This window comes from Leuciscus leuciscus (genome assembly GCF_965113295.1).
Source record: "Leuciscus leuciscus genome assembly, chromosome: 9".
In the NCBI taxonomy this organism is placed as follows: Eukaryota; Metazoa; Chordata; class Actinopteri; order Cypriniformes; family Leuciscidae; genus Leuciscus; species Leuciscus leuciscus.
The window spans coordinates 16,796,590-16,822,394 of NC_138733.1; the positions used below are offsets into that span (position 1 = coordinate 16,796,590).

The 25,805-nt window shown below is 37.8% G+C and overlaps 1 protein-coding gene and 1 long non-coding RNA gene across 2 annotated transcripts in view; one reads left to right on the plus strand and one right to left on the minus strand.

Moving 5' to 3' along the window:
• The window catches only part of LOC309507027, a 43,694-nt gene extending 30,026 nt beyond the window's left edge, over nucleotides 1–13,668 (minus strand). Inside the window, exon 1 of the long non-coding RNA XR_014209003.1 lies at nucleotides 13,230–13,668. This is a non-coding gene — a long non-coding RNA (uncharacterized lncRNA). The remainder of the gene's footprint in view (nucleotides 1–13,229) is intronic.
• On the plus strand, nucleotides 1,848–24,462 carry snx19b (sorting nexin 19b). Its single transcript, XM_082181019.1, has 12 exons — nucleotides 1,848–2,003; nucleotides 3,548–5,147; nucleotides 5,468–5,606; nucleotides 5,690–5,790; nucleotides 5,912–6,031; nucleotides 6,119–6,240; nucleotides 6,326–6,419; nucleotides 6,556–6,742; nucleotides 7,669–7,798; nucleotides 19,439–19,623; nucleotides 21,330–21,417; nucleotides 22,814–24,462. Exons 2-12 carry the CDS (start codon nucleotides 3,567–3,569, stop codon nucleotides 22,935–22,937), a joined length of 2,871 nt encoding a protein of 956 aa, XP_082037145.1. The 5' UTR covers nucleotides 1,848–2,003; nucleotides 3,548–3,566; the 3' UTR covers nucleotides 22,938–24,462.
• Nucleotides 24,463–25,805: the final 1,343 nt, after the last annotated feature.

Below are 25,805 nucleotides of genomic sequence, written 5' to 3' on the forward strand. Positions count from 1 at the left end.
CGATGGTATAGACAAACCGTTTTTGTTTCCACAAAAAACATTTCAGTGAACAGTCCTTAAAAGAACCATTTGTTTTTAATGTGCAGATCATTTTTAAAATCCTTTTATGGAATGGAAAGTTTCCATAGATGTTCCATGATTTGCATGGAACCATCAAAGCCGGAACCTTTATTTTTATGAGTCTTTAGGCCCTCTGGGGATCGAGATTTTCCCGATCCTCCCAGCAAATACAACTGAGCAATGACTGATCATAATGACATTTAGTTGGTGTAAATCATTTGAATATAAACACACAAAAAAATGTCCCTCAGGATTCAGCTGTTGCAGAAAAACTCTTTTGTATCAACAGAGGACACACTTCAAAAAATTGTACCTGGTGGAAACAGTCTCGAATAGCCGTATCTGTGTGTTTGGAGGGGCGTATTGAGGAATGGGCACATGTACATCACTTCTGTGCTCTTTTTAGTCTGAGCCAATCAGAATAATCTGCATTATAGGTCACTGTCCAGCTGGACGGGATTCAAATAGCATTGCAGGACTGGCTGGATCAATGAGTTCTGAAAGAAAGTGGCCCTGTTTACCCCAATTCACCCTATTCATCATAAAAGCTGCGCTGTTGCTTTAAACGCTTACTGTAAGAATCATGTGATGGCTGTAGAGGAGAATTCTTAGTTGCATACGCAAAATATGTATTTCAATCTTGTCTGTTGCTTTCACAGTCGATTAGAGGAAGTGCAATCTGGGGAGAACAATAATGATATTTGCATATGACAAACTATATGGTTATCTCATCTGCTTTTTCGGGGGATTTCCTAAAATTTACAGCATAACGGAAATAACTGTCTGTTTCTGAGGAACATCAGTTGTAGAAGGCCTAACAGCTTTAACAGCACTGGATGATTCATCCATGTTCAAATAGGCAGCTGCGGCTGTTTTCTGAATTATGATTTGGGACTTCAGCTCAAGGTTAAATAAAAAGTTAAATAAAAAAAGAACATATATAATAGAAAATAGAAATTGTTTGCAACAATATACACTACCATTCAAAGGTTTGAGTAGTTACCATTCAACTTTCTTTTTTTGAAAGAAATTAATACTTTTATTCAGCAAGGATGTGTTAAATTGATTAAAAAAAATGTATTGTAAAGATTTATATTAGAAAAGATTTATATTTTGAATAAATGCTGTTCTTTTTAACTTTTTATTCATCAATGAATCTTAAAAAAAGTATCACAGATTCCAAAAAAAATATTAAGCAGCACAACTGTTTCCAACATTGACAATGGAGACTGGAGTAATGATGCTGAAAATTAAACTTTGCATCACAGAAATAAATTACATTTTAAAGTATATTAAAATAGAAAACCATTATTTTATATTGAAATAATATTTCACAATATTACTGTTTTGTTTCTGTATTTTTGATCAAATAAGTGCAGGCTTGATTAGCATAAGAGGCTAAAGTATTCTTAACCTGTACTATATACAGTATATTGATTGTAGTTCATCATGGTTTCCACTAAAATATGAAGCTACAAAACAGTTTTCAACAAAATAAAAATAAATGTTTCTTGAGCAGCAACATATTAGAATGATTTCTGAAGGATCACGTGACACTGACGACTGGAGTAATGGCTGCTTTGCCATCACAAGTATATTCATTTTAAATTGTAATATATTTCAAAATATTATTGTTTTTACAATATACATACTTACTGTTAGCCAGAATGACCGTCTTCTATTCACTGTCATTGTGTGGGGGGAAAATGCAGAGAAAGTGAATGGTGACCGAGGCTGTCACTGCTGTGTTGACGCAGGGCGCTGCAGGGATCGGCATGACCTCTAGAGGGCGACAAATCGCTGAATGCAGTACAGCATCTGACGCGGAGATGACGAGGAAGAAGCTGTCAAAACACTGCAACAAGGCCGTACGAGTCGGCGTTTTAACATGAATTGGTTAGGCTCCAAATTTGCATCTTACATCTACCGCCTATGTTGTTGAGGTAAGTTAATTTTAACTCAGTAATGTTTCATTGTACCATATATTGCATAATCTTAAGTAACGTTACGAAACGCCAGCTTGATAGGCTAACGTTACCCATCAAAACATACAGTAAAGACATACAAAATTGAAGTCATGATAACTAGATTAGTTAAACTAGTCATTTCTGTTTTGTTTTTTAATAATTTCAACTATATATCTACTATTTACAGTTTTTATTTTTTTTTGCATGAAATCGCTGATCATTAGACGCCCCTTACAAACAACTGTCATGGTAACCATAGTTAAAGGTTAACTTACCTGCTGTAAAACCATGATAAATTATTTAATATTTCATTAATATAACTGTTATATTATAAATCAATATTTAAAGATGACAGTGGTGGCTACTGTCAAGTTACTTCAGTTTTATTGTAGTATAGAGACGCGTGACTCCCAATGTTAAGAATACCTGTCCATCAATTTAGGCCCTATGCTTTTTCATGAACCGATTCTTAAAGAAACAATTTTCCCCTAAAAATGAAATTTCTGTCATGATTTACTCACCCTTATGTTGTTCCAAAACCGAATGACTTGCTTTCTTTAGTGGAAGAAGGAGATATTTTAAAAAGGTCATACAGGTTTGGAACAACATGAGGGTGAGTAGATAACTTAGGCCGATGGAGGGGGTACTTGCAGGATCAAGTAAAGGACTTTGGAGTCATTTTTGACTCATCTATCATATTTGATTGACAGATAAAGACGGTGGTTCGTAATTGCTTCTTCTATTTAAGAGCAATAGCCAAATTGAAACCAATTATCTCAGCCAGAGACCTGGAAAAAGTTGTCCACGCTTATATTTTTTCCCTTCTAGATTATTGTAGTGCACTTTATGTCGGGACCTGTCAAACACACATTGCCCGCTTGCAGCTAGTACAAAATGCTGCTCTAAGGTTGTTAATGAATGCTGGGAAAACGGATCATGTTACTCCCTTGTTATCTTTTTTAGGTTGGCTACCAATACATTTTAGGATACAGTATAAGATTCTGATATATGTTTTTAAAGCAATAAAATAAATACTTAGCTGAGCTTATTAAGCCCTACAGTTCAGGCGTAAGACTAAGATCATCAAACAAGTTTCTTCTAACTATTCCTCGTGCGGGTCTCAAATTGAAAGGTGATCGCGCTTTCTCTGTCGCTGGTCCTAGATTGTGGAATAATCTGCCATTGGATGTTAGATCTTCCTTGACTCTTAATGTTTTTAAGGACCGCTTAAAATCATGGATGTTTTATGTTTTGTCTTATTGTTCTGTTGATTTTTATTGCAATGTACAGCACTTTGGAACTACAGTGGTAGGTGCTATATAAATAAATAAACGAAATTAAATTAAATTAAACAATGTAAATGATGACAGAATTTTTTATTTTTGGTTGTCCCTTTAAACATTTACATTTGGTCCCTCAAGTAAGGAGTATTTGACTACATACTTGACAGTAATTGTAGAATACTATGGCTATAGGGTACTTTTGTAAAAAATGGTGCGTTTCTCCATTTTTCCTCACAGAAGCATGTAAATCTCTGCAATGTCTCAGCCTGAGCTTCTCAACCCGAGCCCCTGGGGCTTGTCTGAGTTGTTGGTCCAGAAGAGGCTTCTTGGTTTTGGGGCACTGCTGGCATGGATGCTCTTGTTCCACCTGCTGGTCAACGTTTGGCTCCTCTGTGTCTTCACAAGCCTCTTAGTGGTCTTAGGCGGTTGGCTGGGTTCCAAGGCTGTCCTGGACTCAGACAGCGTTTTTCATCTGGAGAGTTTTTTTAAGCTGGAGGAGATCCCACATAGTGCAGAGGGCGAGCAACAACTGGAAGATGAAATCCAGAAGACAGTTGGCAAGATCATACGTGACTTTGTCACCTCGTGGTACGCCACAGTTTCCAGAGAACAGGAGTTTGAGGATGAGGTGCACAATGCCATGATCTCCATGGCGTTGGAGCTCAAGGGTAGAGCGGCAAGGGTCGACAGGAAAGCCTTAGCCCAGAGGGTGTTCGATCTATCTGGATGCCACCTTCAGTGCTACTTCAGTGCCAAGGAAGGACAAAAGGTGGATAAAGATGGAGATCTCTGGGAGGCGTACAGTAAACTCTGCCCGCCTCATCCTGCTCTTCAGAGCTCTGCTGTCGAGGTGAATTACGTACGGGCCATTGTAGATCTCCTTCTACATGCTCTTGTACCTCCTCCACATTTAGAAACCCGAACAGGTCGGTTTGTGGTGGGCGAACTTATCACGTGCAACGTTCTTCTGCCATTAATTACAAAACTGTCCGACCCAGACTGGCTAAACTTGTTGATTGTAAGCATCTTCACTAAATCCAGCGAACCAACCCCAGAACCAAAACCAGTCGAAGTTCAGGCTCCATCTCAAGTTGTATATACTCAAGAAAACGCACCACAAGAACTTAAGGTTCCTTGCGTTCTGACCCTAAAAGTCACTCCAGAGATGCCCACAGTAACGGAGGCCCCAACGCCAGAACTTGCAGCTTATGATGTCGTTGATTCCACTGAACTTTATTCTCCACACAACCTGGAGGAAGACGAACCACGGCTGACAAAACCGTTTCCGTTGGGTTTTAGCCCCAGAGATTATTTGCGACTCGGCAAGCCCAATCCGTTCTATCAGGAAACAGACTCTGATTTGGAATCCCCTCTGACGGACTTCAAGCGGAGCTCTCTGGAATCGCTGGTTATGATTGGCACAGAGGAGACCCTTTCGGAAAGACTCACCGATAGCACCACTCCAGTCGACACTGTGTTAGATCTCGAGGATGAACTTCCAACTTACACTAATTCAATAGATAAGGAGCTATCGGTACATTCTGCCGGTGTACCCGTGGAAGAGTCATCTGGACTCTTTTGCACTCTTCAGCCATTGGAGAAAAGTAACTCAAGTGTAGACCAGCCTGGCCTGGTGAACCCCACTGAGCTGGCTTTGACTGCGCCCATCCAGGTCTCTTCACCAGCTGGGATGGCGTCACTGGCACCTTTCAACTTCGAACCCCTCGGTAGCCCAGAGGGTCCTGTCATTATCCAGAACCTCCGCATCACTGGCACCATCACTGCCAAGGAGCACAGAGGCACTGGCTCACATCCCTACACTCTCTACACTGTAAAGGTGAATTAGCGCTAGCTTTCCTTTTTTGGCTGGTATTAGATATTTAATTGTTTATGCTCATTTCTCCAAATTTTACATTTATATTCCCTAATGCTGTCATCTAACGCTCACTCAAAGTTCATCTTTATCGGCCATAACATGAAAATAATTAATTACTCCAGTCTCTGCAGACAGATAGGACAAGGTATCCAATACATTTTTAGCACTTTATGAGCACATTTTAGGGGAAATCATACTATGAAAATCATGAAAATCTCCAGTTCTGTAAAGCTTAGCAAAAAGTCATTATAATGTTTAATGATGATGTGTTTGTCTTGCAGTATGAGACAGCTGTGGACTCAGAGAATCCAGAATCTTTGCAGCCCTTTGCCTATCACACTGTCAACCGACGATACAGCGAATTCCTCAACCTTCAGACCCGTTTGGAGGAGAAACCAGAATTACGCAAAATTATTAAAAGTGAGCAGAGCAAATTAGTCCTTTCGGTGGCAAAGTTTTCCAATACAGTGTTTTGATTAGTTGTCTTGTTTTGCCAAATGTAGATGTGAAAGGACCAAAGAAAATCTTTCCTGAGCTTCCATTTGGAAACATGGACAGTGACAAAGTTGAGGCCAGGAAAAGTCTTTTGGAGACATTCCTTAGAGTACGTTCTTTGAATTTTTTTTTTATTTTAATATAAATTATGTAAACCTGACAGTTTTTAAGTAGTATTCCATTCCACACAACTTATTTTAAGTGGTTATTCCTGTCTTATTTTATTATAGCAACTTTGTAGCATTCCTGAAACGGCCAACAGTGAGGAAATGCAAGAATTTCTCGCTCTAAACACTGATGCAAGAATTGCTTTTGTGAAGAAACCTTTCATTGTTTCACGTATTGACAAGGTACTTTTCAAAATGCACATTGGATGCTTTGACTGAAATACTTACCAAAAATACCTTTTACGATTTGTTCAATACGTCACTTGGCAGATTGTGGTGAATGCTATAGTGGACACCCTGAAGACGGCCTTCCCTCGCTCAGAACCACAGAGCCCTACTGATGACATGGATGCAGAGCCTGATGGGAAATTGTCCACTGACAAGAAATCCAAGTATGGCAAGAGAGCTGCTTGTTTACTGTCTTTCTGAATGTTCATAGCTGTAAATAACAAAACACAATTCTCTCTTCATTTCCAGGTCTAGAATGAGGTTCTCTAGTAAAATTTCCCCTGCTCTCAACGTATCCGACATGAAACCCAAAGTGCTTTACTGCTGTGATGATAGCAGCACTGTAAGTAGCAGTCATTATTAATTGTTCTTTTTAAGAGCAGGAAGTGAACAAGAAATGGAAATGTGCTTTTCCTCAATTCCACTCTGATGCTGTGCAATAACAGGGAATATGCATTGATTTGCTGTTGTTTTTGAAGATTTTCAATGGTTTGTCGTTGAATGGACTGGAGAGCTTCATCTCCGAGAAGGAGCGATTCGAGGTTAACGCACCAGGGTTTGATGCTGATGCAGAAAGAAGCGGAGGCCTGGGACCCAGATGGGATATGAAAACCTGCACATGTACCAAAGCACAGTTACAGATTGAACCTGCCTTCTGTGACTCTGGTAATGACTCTTGCATAAGAGTAATAATTATGATTATTATAATAATACTTGAGGTCAACTCGATGTAATGATGTAATCACAGCTGTTCTTGTGTTAGCGGCTTACTTGAGAGGTTTTCTCAAACAAAAACCACTTATATGATACTTTTGCTGTTTTTTTATAACTCTCCTTTTCTATTTGAAAGAATAAATTTAATTAAATATTTGGAATGTCATGAGGGGTTACTAAATGGTTGACTTTTCCTTTAAGCCAGTGGATCTCAAGGTTTATCTCAAATAACCCCCCACCCCACCCCCTTTTAACCCTCAATACTCCCAGAAATAATTAATTTTGTGACTCTAGAAGTTCTTCTAGAAGAACTGTGTGTTTACAATAAAAATTATTGAGATGAAAAAAAGAGATATGATTTAATTTTATATCTCCATTGTGTTTTTTAGCATTTTAAATTAGATTAGGGTTAGATTATTTTAATATACTAATAATAATTTATTCATTTAAATACTGAACCCCCCTTGGTAGTTTGTGGAGGTGGAGAATCACTGCTTTAAGGACATTGTATAAGTAGAACTGATCTGTGATATTACAGTATGGACAGCAACTCTAGATGGCAGCATTGTACTTTCATGTGTGTCCCTTGCATTGACAAAAACTGACACAAAGCTTTCATAGTTCTGTTCAGGAAAAACAGTCATTTCATGTTCCATTTTAAAAAATCATGTTAATGATTGCATCTGTATGTGTCCATATTTTGTATTTTAGTTTACTCGTTGGACATGGAACAAGCTGTGCTCTTTTTCATTCATTCATTCTGGAAATCATTTTGCAAATACATTTTCAAAGATTCTGACCGACGTCTCTCATAGTCATTTCCAGCTGTGACTAATTAATTTCTATCACGTGTCGTGTACCTGTGTGTTTGTGTACAGTTAGTGAGACGGCTCTGTCTGACCAGGCCCTGAATATCCTGTGCATGCTCTTGAAGGATCAGTGGAGCTGGCTCTGCACAGAGAACATCCAGAGGACCATCAGACTGCTATTTGGGACCTTCATAGAAAGGTGGGTCATCCCTAATAATTCTCTGTGTCATTAATCTTTGGTCAATCTTTCATCAGCTGAGGACGTTCAGTGCATTCACCCCCCCCGACCAGGATCATTTTAGGCCATGATTGGCTCGAGGCGAACCTTTCATTAAACCTTTAACTCTATAGACTGGAAACACTGGCTCATTCAAAGAAGTTTTGCATTCTGCTGCGTTCAAAGTTGGTGGAAGTTTGACTTCTTGAATTCAAAGAAAACAAAAAATTTAAAGTTGCAGGTGTACAATGTTGCAGGAAAGTGGAGTAGATTGTATATTTTTAGTTTCAGATTTATTGTTATATGTTTATTTATGTTTTAAAAAACACATGTGAGATCGTTCATTGCATTGTCAGAAGAAGTTTTACATGCTTAAGTCTAGTGTGATTATGACACAATGTTTGAAATAAAAAAATGGCTTATTATTAACGTTATACATTATACATTACCGTTTCAAAGTTTGATCTGTAGGTCTGTAAGATTAATACTTTTGTATGTCGTTTTTTTAAAATAATTTATAATTATATATATTTAAAAAAAAAAAAAAATTTGTGATTCACTTTTTATTGAAAGTTAACAAACATAAACATAGACAAAACAGCACTCAAACACTGACGGTCACCACAATAAAAAAACATATGTACACACTTAATACCAGTAACATAAAAGACAAAAGAGAAGATGGGCCTATAAAATTAAAAAAGAAAACAAATAAACACATGTTATAGTCCTCTAAGGAGCATATTCAGTTCAACAACCAAATATCCCCAGTCCGACACAGTTTGGGGCTTTGCATTTAAAAAAATTATTTAACAGTATTACTGTTTTTTGTTTTGTTTTGTTTTTTACTGTATTTTTGATCAAATAAATGCAGCCTTGAGGATCGTAAGATACTTCTTACAAAAATCTTACCGACCTCAAACTTGGCTACTATTTAAAAAATAATTTTGGGAAACAGAAGGCATTATTTTATAAAAATTTTGTAAATCTGTAGTATGCTAGATTATAAGCATCCACTTATCTTGGAAATAAAACGGTTCTTTAGCAATCCAATTTAGTATAAAAATGTCTTCACGGTTGGCTGTCCGATCAAATAATTAGTCAAGAGAGAGATTTCATGTAGTATTCCACGCAAGTTTGTTGTATACTGCTTATTTTGGTAAATATAGTAGGCCATCCTTATATTTGATGCATATTTAATGTATACATACTGTGCACATACTAGTCTGCAGCATGTAGTATGATGGATTGTTTTTCTAAAGATAGCCACGACGCTCAACAGGGCCTAAAGACAGACACGGCCGACAGATGGATTGACTTAATGAGGTGTCACCTGAAGGCATCACTCATTCCGTCCCCAAACTGCTGTACAATTGTGTGATCATTCTTATTTTTAAGCATGGATATAAATACTTTATTAAACAAGTTGTGTTGCGGGGACCGATGACAACTTGATGTAGGAAGTGAGAACTGTGTGTTTTAAAGCTGTCAACAGGTGGCTTTCCCCCATCCTCTTCTCCACTTCTCCTGGAGTTAATAACAATCACGGGACATCCCACAGAGCCACCTTCGGTTTCAGCTCGCTGTTGTAGCTTTCTTCTTTCCTTTAATTAAAGCTCTTGGAGTTTTTGCTACTCTGTTTAGCGATGACCGCATGTCTGCGATGTGCAGATTTATCCCGTGGCACTGTAATGCCTTTCTAATGCAGAGAGGTTACTGAAACCTTGTGCTATAAAAGAAACATTTTTTTCTTAGTTTCTTTGAAACCATCCCGTCCATCCTCGAGGATTCAAGCTGAAAGGTCAGGCCTCACATTAAATCACACACGCAATCCCTCAGCTTCATACGCATCTGTTTTGCAGATCCTCGTGGTGTGATGTCTAGCCATTTCAAATGACTCGTTTGTGCGGCGGTGTATTAAACACCTGCTAGCAGACCGGCTTCCTGCAATGTTCTGATGGCCAACAGCCATCAGACGGGAAAGCTGGAGTGAGACCCGAGTCTTTCCTAAACAGTTGGATAGACCCAGTGTCTCAAAGGTGTGTATTTTGTGGGTTCAAGCTAATCAGTATAGTGGTTATTTGTTCTCTGTTTGAAATCAATTTTCACAATGGTGCCATTTATTCCAGATATGAACAGTGTTTTTTTTTCTTTTTTATCAACACATTTAATCTTCATTCTGCTTTAAACCTGGGTTTCTTCAGCCTTTTTTCAGGACAAGGACATTGGTGGATCACGTGTCTAATTCAGTTGCAAAGTTTTGTGGAAGTTTGTGTGGTTCCTTTTCTCAAACCAGTTTAGCACAATTCTGTACAGCCGATTCGAAAGATTTCATTGGTCATGTCAATCTTAGTGCTGATTGCCTACGCAACGCTGAAACGAGTACTAACCCCTAACCCTAACCTACACCCTAATCTTAGTTTCCACCTTATTGTGTACATTGAGCAGGCCATTTGTAACTTGATATGCGAGGCTTCAATTGTCTTCTTGTAAGCTGTACAAAAATAGTTTGTTATGCTGCTTGAAATTGCAAACTGGTATTTGTATGTGTTGTCGTAGTTTTAAACACACTGGTTTGTAGTGCACAGTTTTACCCTTTACTGCAGTGGTTCTCAACTCCAGTCCTCGGGACCCGCTGCCCTGCACATTTTGTATGTCTCCCTTATTTAACACACCTGAACCAGATCATCAGCTCGTCAGGAGAGACTCCATGAACTGATTTGAGTGTGTCATATAAGAGAGACATACAAAATGTGGGTCCCGAGGACTGGAGTTGAGAACCACTGCTTTACGGCACGTTGTTACTTCTAGTTGTTTACCTAACCCAATTTCCTAAAACTTATATCTGAACAAAGTAATTCCCCTATTTAATTATTATGTTCATCAGATTAGAGCAGGTTTTGGACAGAGTATCTTTTTGTTCTTTTTTTTACCTTTGGCTTGGTTTAGACATTGACCTTTTGAGTTCGATTATTTGATTGTAATAATTTGTAACTGCCATAAGATCAGTTTAGAAAATCACTACTAATTCACTTGAACACCTTAACCGTTTGGTCCTGCAAGAATGTGCAGTTACTAACAAACTAGAGACATGTAATTCTGTTGAGCTTTAGTATGGAATCACAGTCATGTTGTTGAGCTTATGAAGACACATTTACGTCAATATTTTGTTTTGTATTTGGTAAGATTAAAGCAGTTGCCAATTTGTGTCATCAAAATTATGCACATCTGCATTGTGTTTACAGTCATTACTTGTTACACACATTACTTTCAAAAACTAGAACATTCTTGAGCAATTCCCCATTATTGTTTTTTTTCCCGGAAGCGTGTAAAAATGTTTTTATTCTGTTGTTTGTGTAGGAAAAAATGCATGGCACATGTGGGTGTAGCCATTATAGAGGATCAATTTGAAATGTAGTAACATTGGTGTACATAACATTGTTTTTTGTTAATGACCTGCAGAATTTATTGACCAGTTAAGCAGAATTAATCATTAATATTTTCTCTTTGCTGATAGGATTTTGAAATCTGTGAAAGTAGGCTCAGAGAAAAGATCTTTTATCAACATTTGATACATTTCATATTATTTATATTATTTTCTAGTTATGGGTTTGGTATGTTTTGAACCCTGTTAAGTTATTGTTAAAAAAAAGTAATTTATTATTTATGAATACATTTAAACCAATTTTTCTTTTTGTAACTTTTTATTTAATGTGCATTGATAGAAATGATTTAAAACACAGAAATCAGGGGTTTAAACCATATTGAGGCATGTCCCTCATTTTGATAACAGGGTACAAAAATACAAATCTTATATAAGATATTCAAATAAAAGTAGAAAAAAAGAAAAGAAAATAGCTCGACTTCATGAGGTAGACAAGCATCATTTTCTGAAGATTAAGGACCTCCTCGTGACATTTGCCTGGGAAAAGAATTACTTAATGTAAGTCAGGGGTGTCCAACCCTTCTCTTGGAGGGCCAATGTCCTGCAATTTAGCTCCCACTTGTTCCAACACACTTGCCTGGAAGTTTCTAGTAATCCTGAAGACCTCGGTTTACTGGATCAGCTGCGTTTAATTGGGATTGAAGCTAAACTCTGCTGGTTAGTGGCTCTCCAGGAATAGGATTGGACACCCCTGATATACGTTTCTTAGCCTCAGCTATTTGTTTCAGCAATACAAAAATGTCCTGAAAGATACTGTACTTCCGAAAAAAGCAGTCCCACAAAATATTCAGGTACTGGGCACAGTCTATCAGACAATTTTGCTAAAATCGTTTAAAAAATCACCCCCGCCACGTGAATTGGCCCACATATTAGATGACAGATTGTGTGCAGTGACACTACATGCCGGACAGGTCCTGTTGAAATGGCAGCGTGTGATTGTGTGGATACAAGGGAGACACGAGGGGGCCAGCTGCTGCTCGTGCCTCGGTGCAAACAGACACATCGGACATCATCTGAGGGAAAGAATTAGTTTACTTATCCGGCGTCTGCGGCTCTTCTAGCACCGAACTGGATGTCTTTGTCGGGGCAAGCCATTTCCAACTGGAAATTTACACATTTTGCCACACAAACCTCGGGTGATGAAGGCAGCTGATATACATTTTTACAAAGTGACCCAGAATGAAAGGAAAAGGACCTAGATGAAACATTGTTGCTTTTATTAGCAATAGCTCAATTATCATTTCAGTACAGTCACACTATGGTTGTGGTTATATCATTCAGTTGCCTGATGAGAATTATTTTTAAACATATGCCTGTGCCCTTGATAACAGCAGTGGAATGCTAACTATGATCGAGATTATTGATCCCTTATTTTAGACCGCTGCTCGGAAATGACTGCAAAAAACCCACACCGGCTTTGACTTAAAGTAACTCCTGAGACAAACATGTGAACTGTCTGTTCTTATATAATGGATTCCTGCTCCAGCACTAACACACCTGTCTGTAATTTTCTAGCAGACTTTAAGACCTTGATTATCCGGCTAAGGTGTGTTTGATCTAAACTTTGCATGAAGGTTGATCTTCACAAGAGGAATCGAGCACCGTCTGCTTTACATTAGTGATCATGTGTGTAATAAAACCACTTGGTGGCAGTATATACTGTCAAATGCTGATTGAAGATGTCAAGAAATGGTTGTAGAATTTATGTTTTGATTGGCTGTTCTCAAATGTTCTTTTCACAACATAAATGTCATATGTTGTGATAGTTTTACAGGACATGTTCACGATAGATGATTTCAGTTGCTATTTTTTATAATGGTATTACATGGAGGTTTTCCATAAGTTTTCCAAGGAATAGTTTACCCAAAAATTAAAATACTGTCATTATTTACGTAACTGTTCAAAAGTTTGGGGTTGATAAGTCTTTTTTAATTAAATTCAGCAAAAATAATTATTCAGCAAGGACACATTCAGTTTATCAAAAGTGACCGTAAAGAATTAATACATTTTACTGAACAGTAGTGTACTACCCTTTATTTTTGGCTCAAACCTGCATGACTGAAAGAAATGAGAAATTCAGGAAAAGTCAGTGTGGTTTTGGATTTCCATTATATGGACAAAAACATATTTTAAAGATTTCTTTATTAGCATTCTGCAGAAGAAAGAAAGTCATACAAGTTTGTAATGACACATGCATGCCTTTTCATTTTTGAGCGAACCATCCCTTTAAATCTCTCTTTCTTAGTGTACCCTTAAATAAATAGTTCACTCAAAAATTTAAATTATTTACACATTTTTTTCACCGATTTTAAACCTGTTTGACTTGCCTTCTTCTGTTATATAAACTACTTGGATGGGGCTTTTTTGAGTGTTGTGAAAAAGGCTTTCTTATGACGGTGCTAAAGATGCTATGATAGATTGTTCTGCTGTGCCTGCCTATATTTATTTCATAAACAGGGATTTTGGAAAAGGCTTGAGGTAAGAAAGGCTGCCAACCATGGTTTTATTGCACAGCAAAACATTTGTCTTTTGCTGTTTCGTTCTCTTCCTATGATCCATCATTCTGCAGACTTTAATTTTGGCTGGTTGTACTGCACACTACTGTACTGTAAACTACCCGCAGTCCATCCTTGGGTTATGCTTGGTTATATCCATATTAAACAGGCAAGACACGAAAACACAGTCTGTCAATCGTTCCTGTTTTTTAAACAGTCACTCAAGCTTCCGATCTGATTTATTTCCAACAGCACTACAGACTGTCCATCAATAAATGTATGTACAGTCATGGTTTCTCATATTTTTTATTTTTCCCAAATGTGGTGGCAAGAGCTTCATAATTTTCTGATTTGTGATGTATTGTTTTAGATTGAATATTCTTTCTAAAATCATCTATAGTAGGCATAGTGAGAACATGTCTGTAACAAAGGAATTTTTTCCATCCAGGTCTTCCATAACAAGACTGTAAGGAAGAAAACAGTGTTGGTATTGTACTCTTTGTGTACACTCAAAAATATCTGATTGGAGATATGCAAGTTCAGTCAGTGCCGAAAGAAACTGAACATCTTCACTGCATTCTTACAGGATGAGGTGGATTGATTAGAAAAGCCAGCATTCATCATGCTCCATCATTACAAGATGCTCACGGCACGGTATAGACGGATCTACAGATCACTTAGAATATGAAAGATTATAAATATTGGTATGACAGCACTTTATGATTCTTGCTGAAGATATAACGCCAACATTTTTAATGAACCTATCAGTAGGCCCATGTGGAAAAAAGACCACACAGCCTTGTTATCGTGTCCCTATGGAAAATCTCAGTGATGACACCTTGATCTCATCTCACATCACATCTCATCTCAGTTTATGTTTGTCATTTTTTTTCTTTGGTAAATTGCATTAGAGATTATTCTTTACAAACAAATGTACCCGTACAAGATGCTATCCGTGCCAAGAAACTATTTCTAACTTCTGGCTTCCGAGGTGAAAGTATTTGCTTGTTTTGCAAAAGTTGTGCATGGAGATGGATTAGTCTGAGATAAACCAGTTAATTTTGACTTGAGAAAGACAATTTGTTTTGGTCCAACATTCCTCTGCGTTTTGAAACAGACTGCTAACTTGTAATGGCTTGTTTAAAAAGCTGGCCCACAACCCAGAGCATTTGATTATTTCACAGCGCAAATTGATGCAATTTCAGCTCTTGGCTGCTCATAAATGTCATTATGTTCCATTTGGTAAGAAAGAAGGAGCTGAATTGGTCTCCTTGTTACCTCTATTTGGACAAGAATCTCTGAATAATCAGTCTGCACAGACACCTGTTACAGACACCTGCACTAGAATCAGTTTCTGTCTCTGCTATTTCATGATCTTAGACTTTTTAAAGTAAAGATTTAGCTTAGAAAACAAAAAATATTTAATATTTATGTCTGTTATATTTACCTTTTTAAATATGTTTTAGTTAGTCATTGACAGTTTATATGTGATAGTTGAAAGTTACATAGTTGGTAGTATATATATCTATCAACTAACTTTTAGGAACTAAGCAACTACAAGGTGATCTAAAATAATTGTGAATCTCCTGAGTATAAAAAGTATTCACCCCTTTTGATATGATACCCCTTAATTATTACTAGTGTAACCAACTGGTTTAAGAATGCACAATGTTTTCTGTTGATTATAAGATAAATGCACCTGTATCTGGAAGCTCCAGTGACTGGTGAGGCAGTATCGCGGCAGAACTTAAACTGAAAAATTATTAAAACATATCAGTGAAAAAATGTAAAAGTAGTACAGGGCATGGATACAAGATAATTTCCCAGTCATTGATCCAATATCCATTGGAGCCAAGTTAAATCAGTAATTAACAAATGGAAAGTCACTGTGTAAGAAGGAGACTGCTCAGGGAGGCCACCAATGACAACTCTGAAGCGTTACTGGCTTTATATAGAAACCACTTAAAACTACTGCTTCACCAGTCACAGTTTAATGAGTGATTGGCGAAGAGAAAGCCACTGTTGAAAAATGTCATATGACATCTCGGCTACAGTTGGCAAGAAGGCATGTGGGAGACTCTGAAGCCAGCTGGATGAAGATTCTGTGGTGAGACCAACATTTATCTTTTGGCCATCTGACTAAATGGCATGTCTGGTGCTGAACATAAAAACACATCATCCTGACTATGAAGCATGGTGGTGGCAGCCTCATGCTGTGTGGATGCTACTTTTCAGCAGGCCCTAGAAGGAATATGAGAGTAAAATAAACAGGGAAATCATGGAGGAAAATGGGATGGGTGATGGAGACTGCTGGAAACCTGTGATTTCGGAGATTTGTTTTCCATCGAGATAGTGCCCACAATCATAAAGCCATGGCTTCAAAACAATGTTAATGTCTTGGAGTGGCCAAGTCCGAATCCAGTTCTCAATCCAATTGAAAATTTATGGCTGTCCGCTCACAATCTCCATGCAATCTGACTGAGACAGTTGCCAGATGTGCAAAGCAGAGACACGTCTACACAGACTCTGACTGTCTATCAGTCAGTCGTTCTATCGTTCTGTACATCATTCTGTCAGCCGTTCTATCAGTCGGTCTTTTTTTTTACTGTTAGGAGCTTGCCAAGGCAGTGTTAGTTTATAAAATTTTTTGGGATATCCTAAGGTTATAATGTGGTGTCTCTTGATCTGCTAGCAAATGTCTTGTATTGTATAAAATACAACCTCTTCATTCATTGTCTTTGTAGGACCGCAATTGTTGTTTTGTTTTTTGTTTTTTACTTTTTACATCTGTCTCAGGTAGCACAGTCAGTTTATTACATCATAATTAATGCTCCATGTAAGTTCAGTTCCTACCGAGTCTTCCAGCACATCAGTTTTTCCAAGTTTATTTGAGATGCAGATCAGGCAAGGCTGTGAATGGAATATACTTATCATGTTTATATTTTTGGAGCGTCAGAAGAAATGAAGGCTCACAATAAAACCTGAAAAGGGTAGTTTAAACTTAATTGGCTCCAGTGAGCTCCATGCACCCTTGTTTTCCACTCCTGTTGGCTTGAGAAATGTCTTCCTCCACTAATGCTGCACGTCTCCGTCAAAGGCCTTGCCAGTCCACATTAACTGCCCTTTATAATGGCAGAAATGCCATTAATGGAATAAAATACTCCACTTGTTGTTTTGGAGCAGCTGGTTTTTGTTCCATCACCTTACATCAGAGCTTCTCGAGGATTACGTATGTTCTCAGTCAGACCGGTGCAAGTCCTTTCAGAAGCTCTATTAGATCCGCAGGCCGACTTGGTACTCTTGTTTTGGGGAACAAGCTCGAATTTTGACCGAAACATTTATAGAAGTGAGCCTTGAATATCATTCCAGGAAATAAAACCTGTTCGACTTAATGGCAAGCCTGAAATGAACCTGTTCGATGTAAAATCTACTATTTAAACCTACTGCAGGCTCTAAAAATATCATTTTGTCATGGAACAGAATAGCAATCCTGTGTGCAAACACTGCATATTGATGGTTTTGTACTATTGAGACTTTTATCAACGTGCACCAACATGCAGTCCATAAAAAATCTCTGCTGTAGGTAAATATCCCTATATATTCCTCAGACAGGCAATGCAAATGAAACTTGTCATGTTGTTACTGCATGGGTCATTGAAATTTGACCAGAATTGTAGTTTAATGGCCACTGGGAAATCCATCATTCTGTTTGAGAGTCTAAAGGGAGCTGCTAGACACTGTAGTAGCCTTGAAGTAGAGCAGACTTTGGCATCCATATGTCTTCCACACACACCGTGATAATTCCCTCTGACATAAACATAAGATATATGCATTTTGGACTGAAACCCCCATTAGGGACAGCTCAGATACTTCAGATACTTAGGAAACTGATTTGTTTTTTGGCATTGAGTAAGCATGACCATAAGAGGTTCTCTGGATCTCAGACTCTGTCACCAAGTAGCATCTGTGGCATTTCAAAGAGTCAGGACCAAAATAAACCAGCTATGTAATCGAAGAGCAGGACAGATTTAAATCAATGACACAGGAAATTCCTGGGTCCACTTCATAGTATTCATGAGAGGAGAAAACCCTCAGGTGAGGGCACATGCTTTACCAGTTGGTTATGTGATTTGAGCCCTGATTGGGTTATATAATTATAGCATTATAGATTTTCTGACTATTTGTCACTTGTTTCCAACATAACTGTTGACTGAAGTTGCTCAGTTGTTTTTCTGCTGCATTAAATCACCTGCTTATAAGACACAGAACACTTCATTTATAAGAAATGATTGTAAAACAAAACAGACACTAGATAGTCATGTTTGACTGTTGTACTCATATCTTTTATATATATATACATATATATATATATATATATATAAGGACAATTACTAAAACTTTAACTAAAAGAAAAAAATCTAATTCAAAATGTTAATAAAAATTATAATAGATTATCAGTGATACTAAAATAACACAGGATAGATCATCATATCATGTAATTATTTTTTATTAATTTAAATTAATCAAATTGCAATCCTAGTAAAATGGACATTCTTTTCCAGCCTATTGGTATTCTATTTATTTTTTTATCCTATCAGCCTCTCTCATTAAAATTGAATGCCTTATAATACTTTTTTCCACATATTTTTCTCAGTTCTTTTTGTTATGCTGACTCTGCCAAAATGGTAGTGATTATTAAAAGATTGAACAGTCTCATCCACAGTAATGTCATGCAATCCCTCAGTTATCCGAAAGTAATTTTGCAGAATTGATTCTTTGAAATGAGATGCTATTTTTAAAGGATAAACTGTATCCATATGTGGCCCGTCACAGATTTTAATCGGAATAGACAAAGAACTTTGCAGTGGCACATGTGAACTGCGACTTTGCTGAAGGACGTTCGTGAAAGATGGAGTCCAAACACATGACGTTCTTTTTGATTGCTCCTTTCCATTTGGTAGAATTATTAAATGTATTTTGATCACACATGGTTTGTAGCGTGTTTTCTGCTGTTTGCATGCAGCACATCAATTTGCAAGGGGGGATTTACTTGGAAGTTTTACAACGGAAAACTTTTCATGCGTTTTGGCCGTCATTTACAAGACAATGATGTTTTGGGGGCCTGAACTTTTGAAAACGGGTTTCAAAGTGCAAGTTTTTGAAAATGATACCATTATCGTCTCCATGTAAACTACAAAAACACCAATTTGTGAAAATAGTGACGTACGTTATGCATATTGCCTGTTCAGGCATGTGCGAGTACTTGACGACAAATACAACAATGGCAAACTACAGGATCATGTTTGTGCTGCACAAGATACTGATTTATGAATGCTTCTCCAGCAAAGTGTAGATTTACTACACCACTACTACGACCTGGGAAGATGCATTATTTACATACATTGAATAATGTGTTTGTGCAGAGGTGCATGACATTGCCAACTATTGGCCTGGCATGCATAATACACAGTTTTTAGTCGTTTTCACAGATCCGTGTGAATGGGGATAATTTTGACAACATTATCACCTGGCCAAACTTTTCAAACACGCAAAGGAAAAGCTTCAGTTTTTAGTACATCGTTGTCGTGTAAACATACCTAAAGTGGATTTCATCAGCAATCCTGAATTTTTGTTCTTGTTGCATAATATTAAATTCTTTGTGTTGCTGTGATTGGCCTATAGGTGGCTAGAGGTGGGTGTGGTTAACCTGACCTGTACGCAGTATTGGGTGATTTATCTGCGGGCACTGCAGGAGGCCATCTGGCCTGGAGGAAGTCTGCCGGCTCAACCCCGACCCCTACGCAGCCCGCAGCAGAAACAGGAGAGCAGAAAACAGGCTCTGCAGTGCCTTATGAAACTACTGCCAGGTGAGACGCCTCATAATATTCACACATACTCGCTTCAACGCGTCTCCAAAACCACACCTCCTCCAAAATACATGAACGAGCACAGCCAGAGCAGAGTCTGCAAAGCGTCACTAGGAAATGCATTAAATTACCTCATGTCTCAAAGCACATAACTTTACTATAATAATGCACGTAAACAACTTACAGAGCTCTTACTTGTATCACCTGACTGCTGCAGATTCATTTCATTGTTGATAGTGTTGACATAGAAATGCATAAATCTGAGTCTGAGGACGTGAAAACAGCTCAGAACGTCACGGGTTGCCAACTCGTAATTACGGTTACGACATGCTGTGAATGCAGAATAAGTTCGTTGTCTTGGTTCAGGAGGAACTGTAAAAGCTGGCTTCAGTTTGTTTTTGGCACTCGGTGGCTGTCTGTCTACAACACTGCATAGCCTAATGATGACGTGGGATGTCTGCGCGAGCAGGGTGCACGGAGGTATGGAAATATATATGTTGACAGGCAGGTAGGACATCGTATCAGACGGAATGCAATGATGGGACAGAAATTTTGTCCTGAGATTTCCACAGAAGATAAATGTACGTTTATTATTTAGATTACATCTATTATTGATTGCTGTCAGGATGTGAAGAGAGTTTCAACCAGCATAACAAAAAGTGTTTATAAAAAATTGCCTACCCTACCTTTAATTTCTGATGGATGATGTGACACAGAAAATTCAGCTTTGCCACATGTATATATTACATTTAAAAAAAATTTTAAGATAGTAATACTACTTCACAATATAACTGTTTTTACTGTATTTTTAATCGAATAAATGAAGCCATGGTGAGCGTAAGAGACTTCTTTCAAAAAAGAAAATCTGTACAATTACAGAACTGAATGAATGAATGAGTGAGGCATTTATATAGTGCTCTCATATGTACTACTGTACATCCAAAGCGCTTTACAATTGTATCAGGGAATCTCTCGTCAAGAGATCTCCACTGACACACAATTAAAGGATAGATCAAATGTAATTGGCATAATCTGAGATGTTTTTCACCTCTTTTCTAAGTGACTGACAGATCAGTAATTGATTGATCTATTGGTTTTTCAATAAAAAGGGAACTGGGTGCATTAATGTGGTGGTGCAATGGATAAGACACATGCCTTTGGTGTGAGAGACCCGGGTTCGAATCCACTGTGAGACACCAATGTGTCCCTGAGCAAGTGTCCCTGTGTCCCTGAGCAAGACACTTAACCCCTAGTTGCTCCAGAGGCGTGCGACCTCTGACATATATAGCAATTGTAAGTCGCTTTGGATAAAAGCGTCAGCTAAATGAATAAATGTAAATGTAATGTGTTAAATATGAAGAAAATTAAGAGATTAATCACGCTTAAATATTTGTATTGATTGATTTGTAACTTTTGAGTGAACATTTTCGATTTTGTATCTTTTTAGCATTTAATAATGTGTTTTGGATGGAACAGGTAAAATTTGACCTTTGAAAAATAGGGTTTACGAATAATTGTGTGATTGAGACAAAAAACTGTTCAGTAACACCATTGCTTTGAAGCTGAATCAAAAAAGTAAGGGAAGGTCAGAGGAAACCACCTCAACAGAAAAGGATTGTTCTTTATCAATAGTGTAGTGTAGTCTAGCAGATCTTCATCTCTGTGTTCCTTGACTGAGTTTATTGTGTGTTTTTGTGTTTTTACAGATCTGATCTGTGATATGCTGGGCTCTGAGAAGTACAAGATATCTTGGCAGACGGTTTTGGATTCTTTTCAGGACCCCACCATAAACAGGTGTGTTTGAGCACTAAACACAGATGAAGATAAAAATCAGCACCGCAGCCATTTATGCAATGTTCCTGTATGCATATTTACGAGATTAATAACATTGATTAGAAATTCCAAATTCCGTGGAAATGTCAGGACGTAGATGAAAATGTAGTCAGAAATATATTGTAGCATCTTGTCATCACTGTTCAACATTTTGAACTGTTTCTAGCAGCAAAAATCACATAAATATTTCATGAGGCAAGCAGATATGGCCTAGTGAACATATGGCTTTAATGGTTAAAGTGGTCAGGTTGTAATTTACTTGACTATTGTAGGAAACTCAGAAGCGAAGACCAGGAGACTTGGTTGTATCTTCAGCAGGAGTCTTTATTGAGAACACGAGCTATCGGTAGCTGCAGTCATCAAGTCTGACTAAGGGAACTTTACATGGTATCTTATAGGCATTCAGTGGGCTGTCCTTAAAGGTGCTGACATTCTTTGAACGTGTTTGATCTTACACAGCCTAAGAGGTGACCACTAAATCAAATCATCTAAAGACAGTACACATTCAGTGGGCAGTCCTTAAAGGTACTGACCTTACACACAGCCTTAGAGGTGACCCTTGAAACATATCATTTAAAGACAATAGAGACAATTACCCCTGACTGAAGATAATGGTACCCCCCAAATTGTATAAACATCACATGGTCACAAGAACTAAGACTATGTAATCAGTCACACATAGTTTGACTCTCAGCAGGAAGATCAAAGACTTCAAAAGGAAACTATAGTGACTCTAATCAGTAAATTGATGCCATCATGTTCACCTTGAATGCCCAATACAGTGTAGTTCACCTTAGTTTTTCATGTGATGTTATGTAAGCATGTAGGATCAGCAGATCTTAAACATATTCTTAAATTTGTAATCCTACACTATTAACTACTTTACTATCATTCTTTTTATGGCACAGTAAGTAAGCAATGCCGATAAAAGAATGCAAAAATGTGCTTTCAATAGATACATCGCTGTGTTGTGTTATCAGGACACCTCGTGACATCTTTGTAGACTGTTACCACAGTGGGGATGCATGATTTATTCTCACCAGCTTGGGTTTTGAGAGCTGCTCTTTGATTTACTAGAACATGCTGTAGTCTGCTGTAGATATCCAGATGAAGCAGATGCTGTTACAATCAGTTATACATTGACTTAGTATCCTTTGCTTTATGAGCTGTTTGTGCTGTATAAAGAGGGGGGAAGGCAACAAGGAATGTCCAAATCCAGTGTCTGCGTGACATCCTGTTTAGGATTTTGAGGTTTTTGATAATACAGTGTTGTTGGATCTGTGTGCAGGATGTACTGTAGCAGTGCTTGTGAACTCCTGTGACTGTTTTTTTTCAAAAAAAAATTTTTTTTTTGCAGACATCTTGTGTACTGCATCTGGGATCTGCTAATCGAGTTTCTTGTCCCTGAGCTGTCTGACGAGGACTTTCTGAAAACACTTCTGCACAGCCTGTCCAAAAATGCTGAGAAGCTTCCACCATAGGTGTGTGGAGACATAAAACCGCTTGCATACATACATTCGTATCGCATACAAACGAGTGTGAGGTCCGTTGCAGTGTTAGGTGGAAATACAGGCAGGAATATGCGATCAAGAAAGTGTGGATTTTATTCACTTTAGCCTGTGTCTGGCACCAATTTGGTCTCCCTGTTTCTGGGACACACTACGTACATCCGGATGAGCATTGATTAATGGACACCTGTTTTGTGTTTTATCAAACCACAAGTCCGATCTCAAAAGCCCTACATACCGGATCTGAATTAGTCGCAAGTTCTCCAACTTTTATCCACCGTGTTCTCACTTCAGCTTTGGGCAATGCTCTTACAAATGGACTGCACAGATCATTTCCACACCGTTCCTATCACTTGTTTATTGCCTTTCAGTCGTGTTATACCTTGAGTTTACACACATTCCCTCCCAATGATTCTTCAGACGCTGTCCCAGTTTGATCTCTTTAGCCTTCAATTGGAGGAAAGCCTCTTTGAGTATGAAATTTTGTCACATCTGCTTCTGGTGTCACGGTAAAGTTGTACGTGCTTTGTGTGTTTTCAGCCAACTTATGAAGCCTTTAAAAATAATGTCACTCTTCACAACTTCTAATTAAGTGGTTGGATGCTGACAGAATGCCTCTAAAGAAAAGATCATGTTGATTCATCAAAAACGGCCAGTTTTCAGAACATTTGTCTTAATATTTATTTACCGTCTTATTGAAGTATGTAAGTTATCTTAAAGTGTTAATTCACCCCAAACTTGAAAATTCTGTCTTTATTTAGCCTACTCGTGTCATTCCAAACCTGTATTACTTCTTTCTTCTGTGGAACACGTAAAAGAGGTTTTGATAAATGTCTGAGGACTTTTTTTGTCCATATAATGGAAGTCAATGGACATCAAAACTATTGGGTTACCTTTGTTTTGCACAGATAAAAAAAATATATATATATCATACCAGTTTGGAACAACATGAGGGTAAATAATGACAATGTTTATTTTTGGGTGATCTATCCTTTTAAATGTTTAATTTATTTAAATGTTAATTTCCTTGTATGCACATTATAAAAAGACAAATTGAGTTTTAACAACAAATAATAGAGATTTACATGGTGATGTCTTTATTGCCTTAATGTGTGTAAATAATCTAATTCAGTTAAAAATCAGTAACAAATGAATGCAGATGTGATTCTTACCGTCAGTTTTCATGTTTTATTAGTGTCATCTTGTCACCATTCTGCTTGCACAAACTACCCAGTATTTGTGTAAAACGATCCTGTCCTTTCCGTACGTGATCATGTGAGCTGTGTCTCAATGCATGCTGATTTAGATTCAAGTTTTGCACTGTAAGCCCTGTTGCCCAAGTATGCATTACAATGGCTTTGTTACACTGTACTCGTGCGAAATGCGCTGAATGTTGCACTATTTGTAATTTTGTAAGTGATCTGGTGTGTATATATTGTAGGCCATATGTTGTTTTATTGTATATTGAAATAATAGTATAAAGCAGTTGATATTGTCATTGAATTCAGTTGTCACTTATTTACAAAGTGCTTTCAGTTTCGGGTTAGCATGTTACACTTGTTTGAAACAACTTACTCAACGTAATTGTTATTCAATTTACATTTAAAACAGGAAAACAGCTGGTACCAAAAACATACTTGGGATTTATATATTAAATGATGCAAACAAATCTACCAAAAGAAGCTTTCTGCTTCTTTAGGTCACACAGACCCACAGGTCACGTTTAGTTGAGATGGAATGGAACCTAACGGAAAATGATGTGTTAAAAGAATGAATAAATGACATCAACAACAATGAAATCTAAAATTATTGACTTGTTTTATTAAATATTTCGACAATATGATCTATAGTTGTCAGTAATTCATAAGCTTCACATGATAAAAATGAACATGTTGTGTTGTGAATAAGTGAAGTTGAGTGAACTGTGATTTTAAACAGCACTTCTCAACTAAAAATTATGTAATTCTATTGGCAGCATTTTTATGAATAGAATTTGTTAGCACTTACCCTACTGCTAATTCTTTATTGACACGCTGTCACTTTAATGGACCTGTCAGTGCTTTTATTCCATCGAATTAATACATTTGTTTCCGTTATTGAAATGTAACATTGTGTCATCATGCTAATACACGTGGTCGGTCGAAAAGAACAAGGGGAAGCGTTTGCCAAAACACATCACTTGCTACAGTAAATCCTCCTCATGCTAAATAATTCTGCACTGCTGTTTCTATGATGTGAGATTACAAGCACGGACATCTTGGAGCTAAACATCCAGATTTTCCTAGAATTTGGTGGAAAACATCTCTAAACCTTTGTTCAAAGTTTTTGCCCTTGGAAAAATAGGTCTATCTCCAAAATCAACAGAAATGGATTAACAAAGAGACGTTGGGTTATTGAAATCAGATCTAGTATCTGGGACTAATTCAGGGGTCGACACAATGAGTCTGGCAAGTTGGCGAGTCTTCAGCGTGTGTAGTCATCATGACCCTTTACCTTCTCTGATTTCTGTCACAACAAAAAATACTATCCATCTATCCATCTATCCATCTATCCATCTGTCTATCTATCTATCCATCTATCCGTCTAGCCGTCTGTCCGTCTGTCCGTCTGTCCGTCTGTCCGTCCGTCCGTCCGTCCGTCCGTCCGTCCGTCCGTCCGTCCGTCCGTCCGTCCGTCCGTCCGTCCGTCCGTCCGTCCGTCCGTCCGTCCGTCCGTCCGTCCATCTATCCATCTATCTATCTATCTATCTATCTATCTATCTATCTATCTATCTATCTATCTATCTGTCTGTCTGTCTGTCTGTCTGTCTGTCTGTCTGTCTGTCTGTCTGTCTGTCTGTCT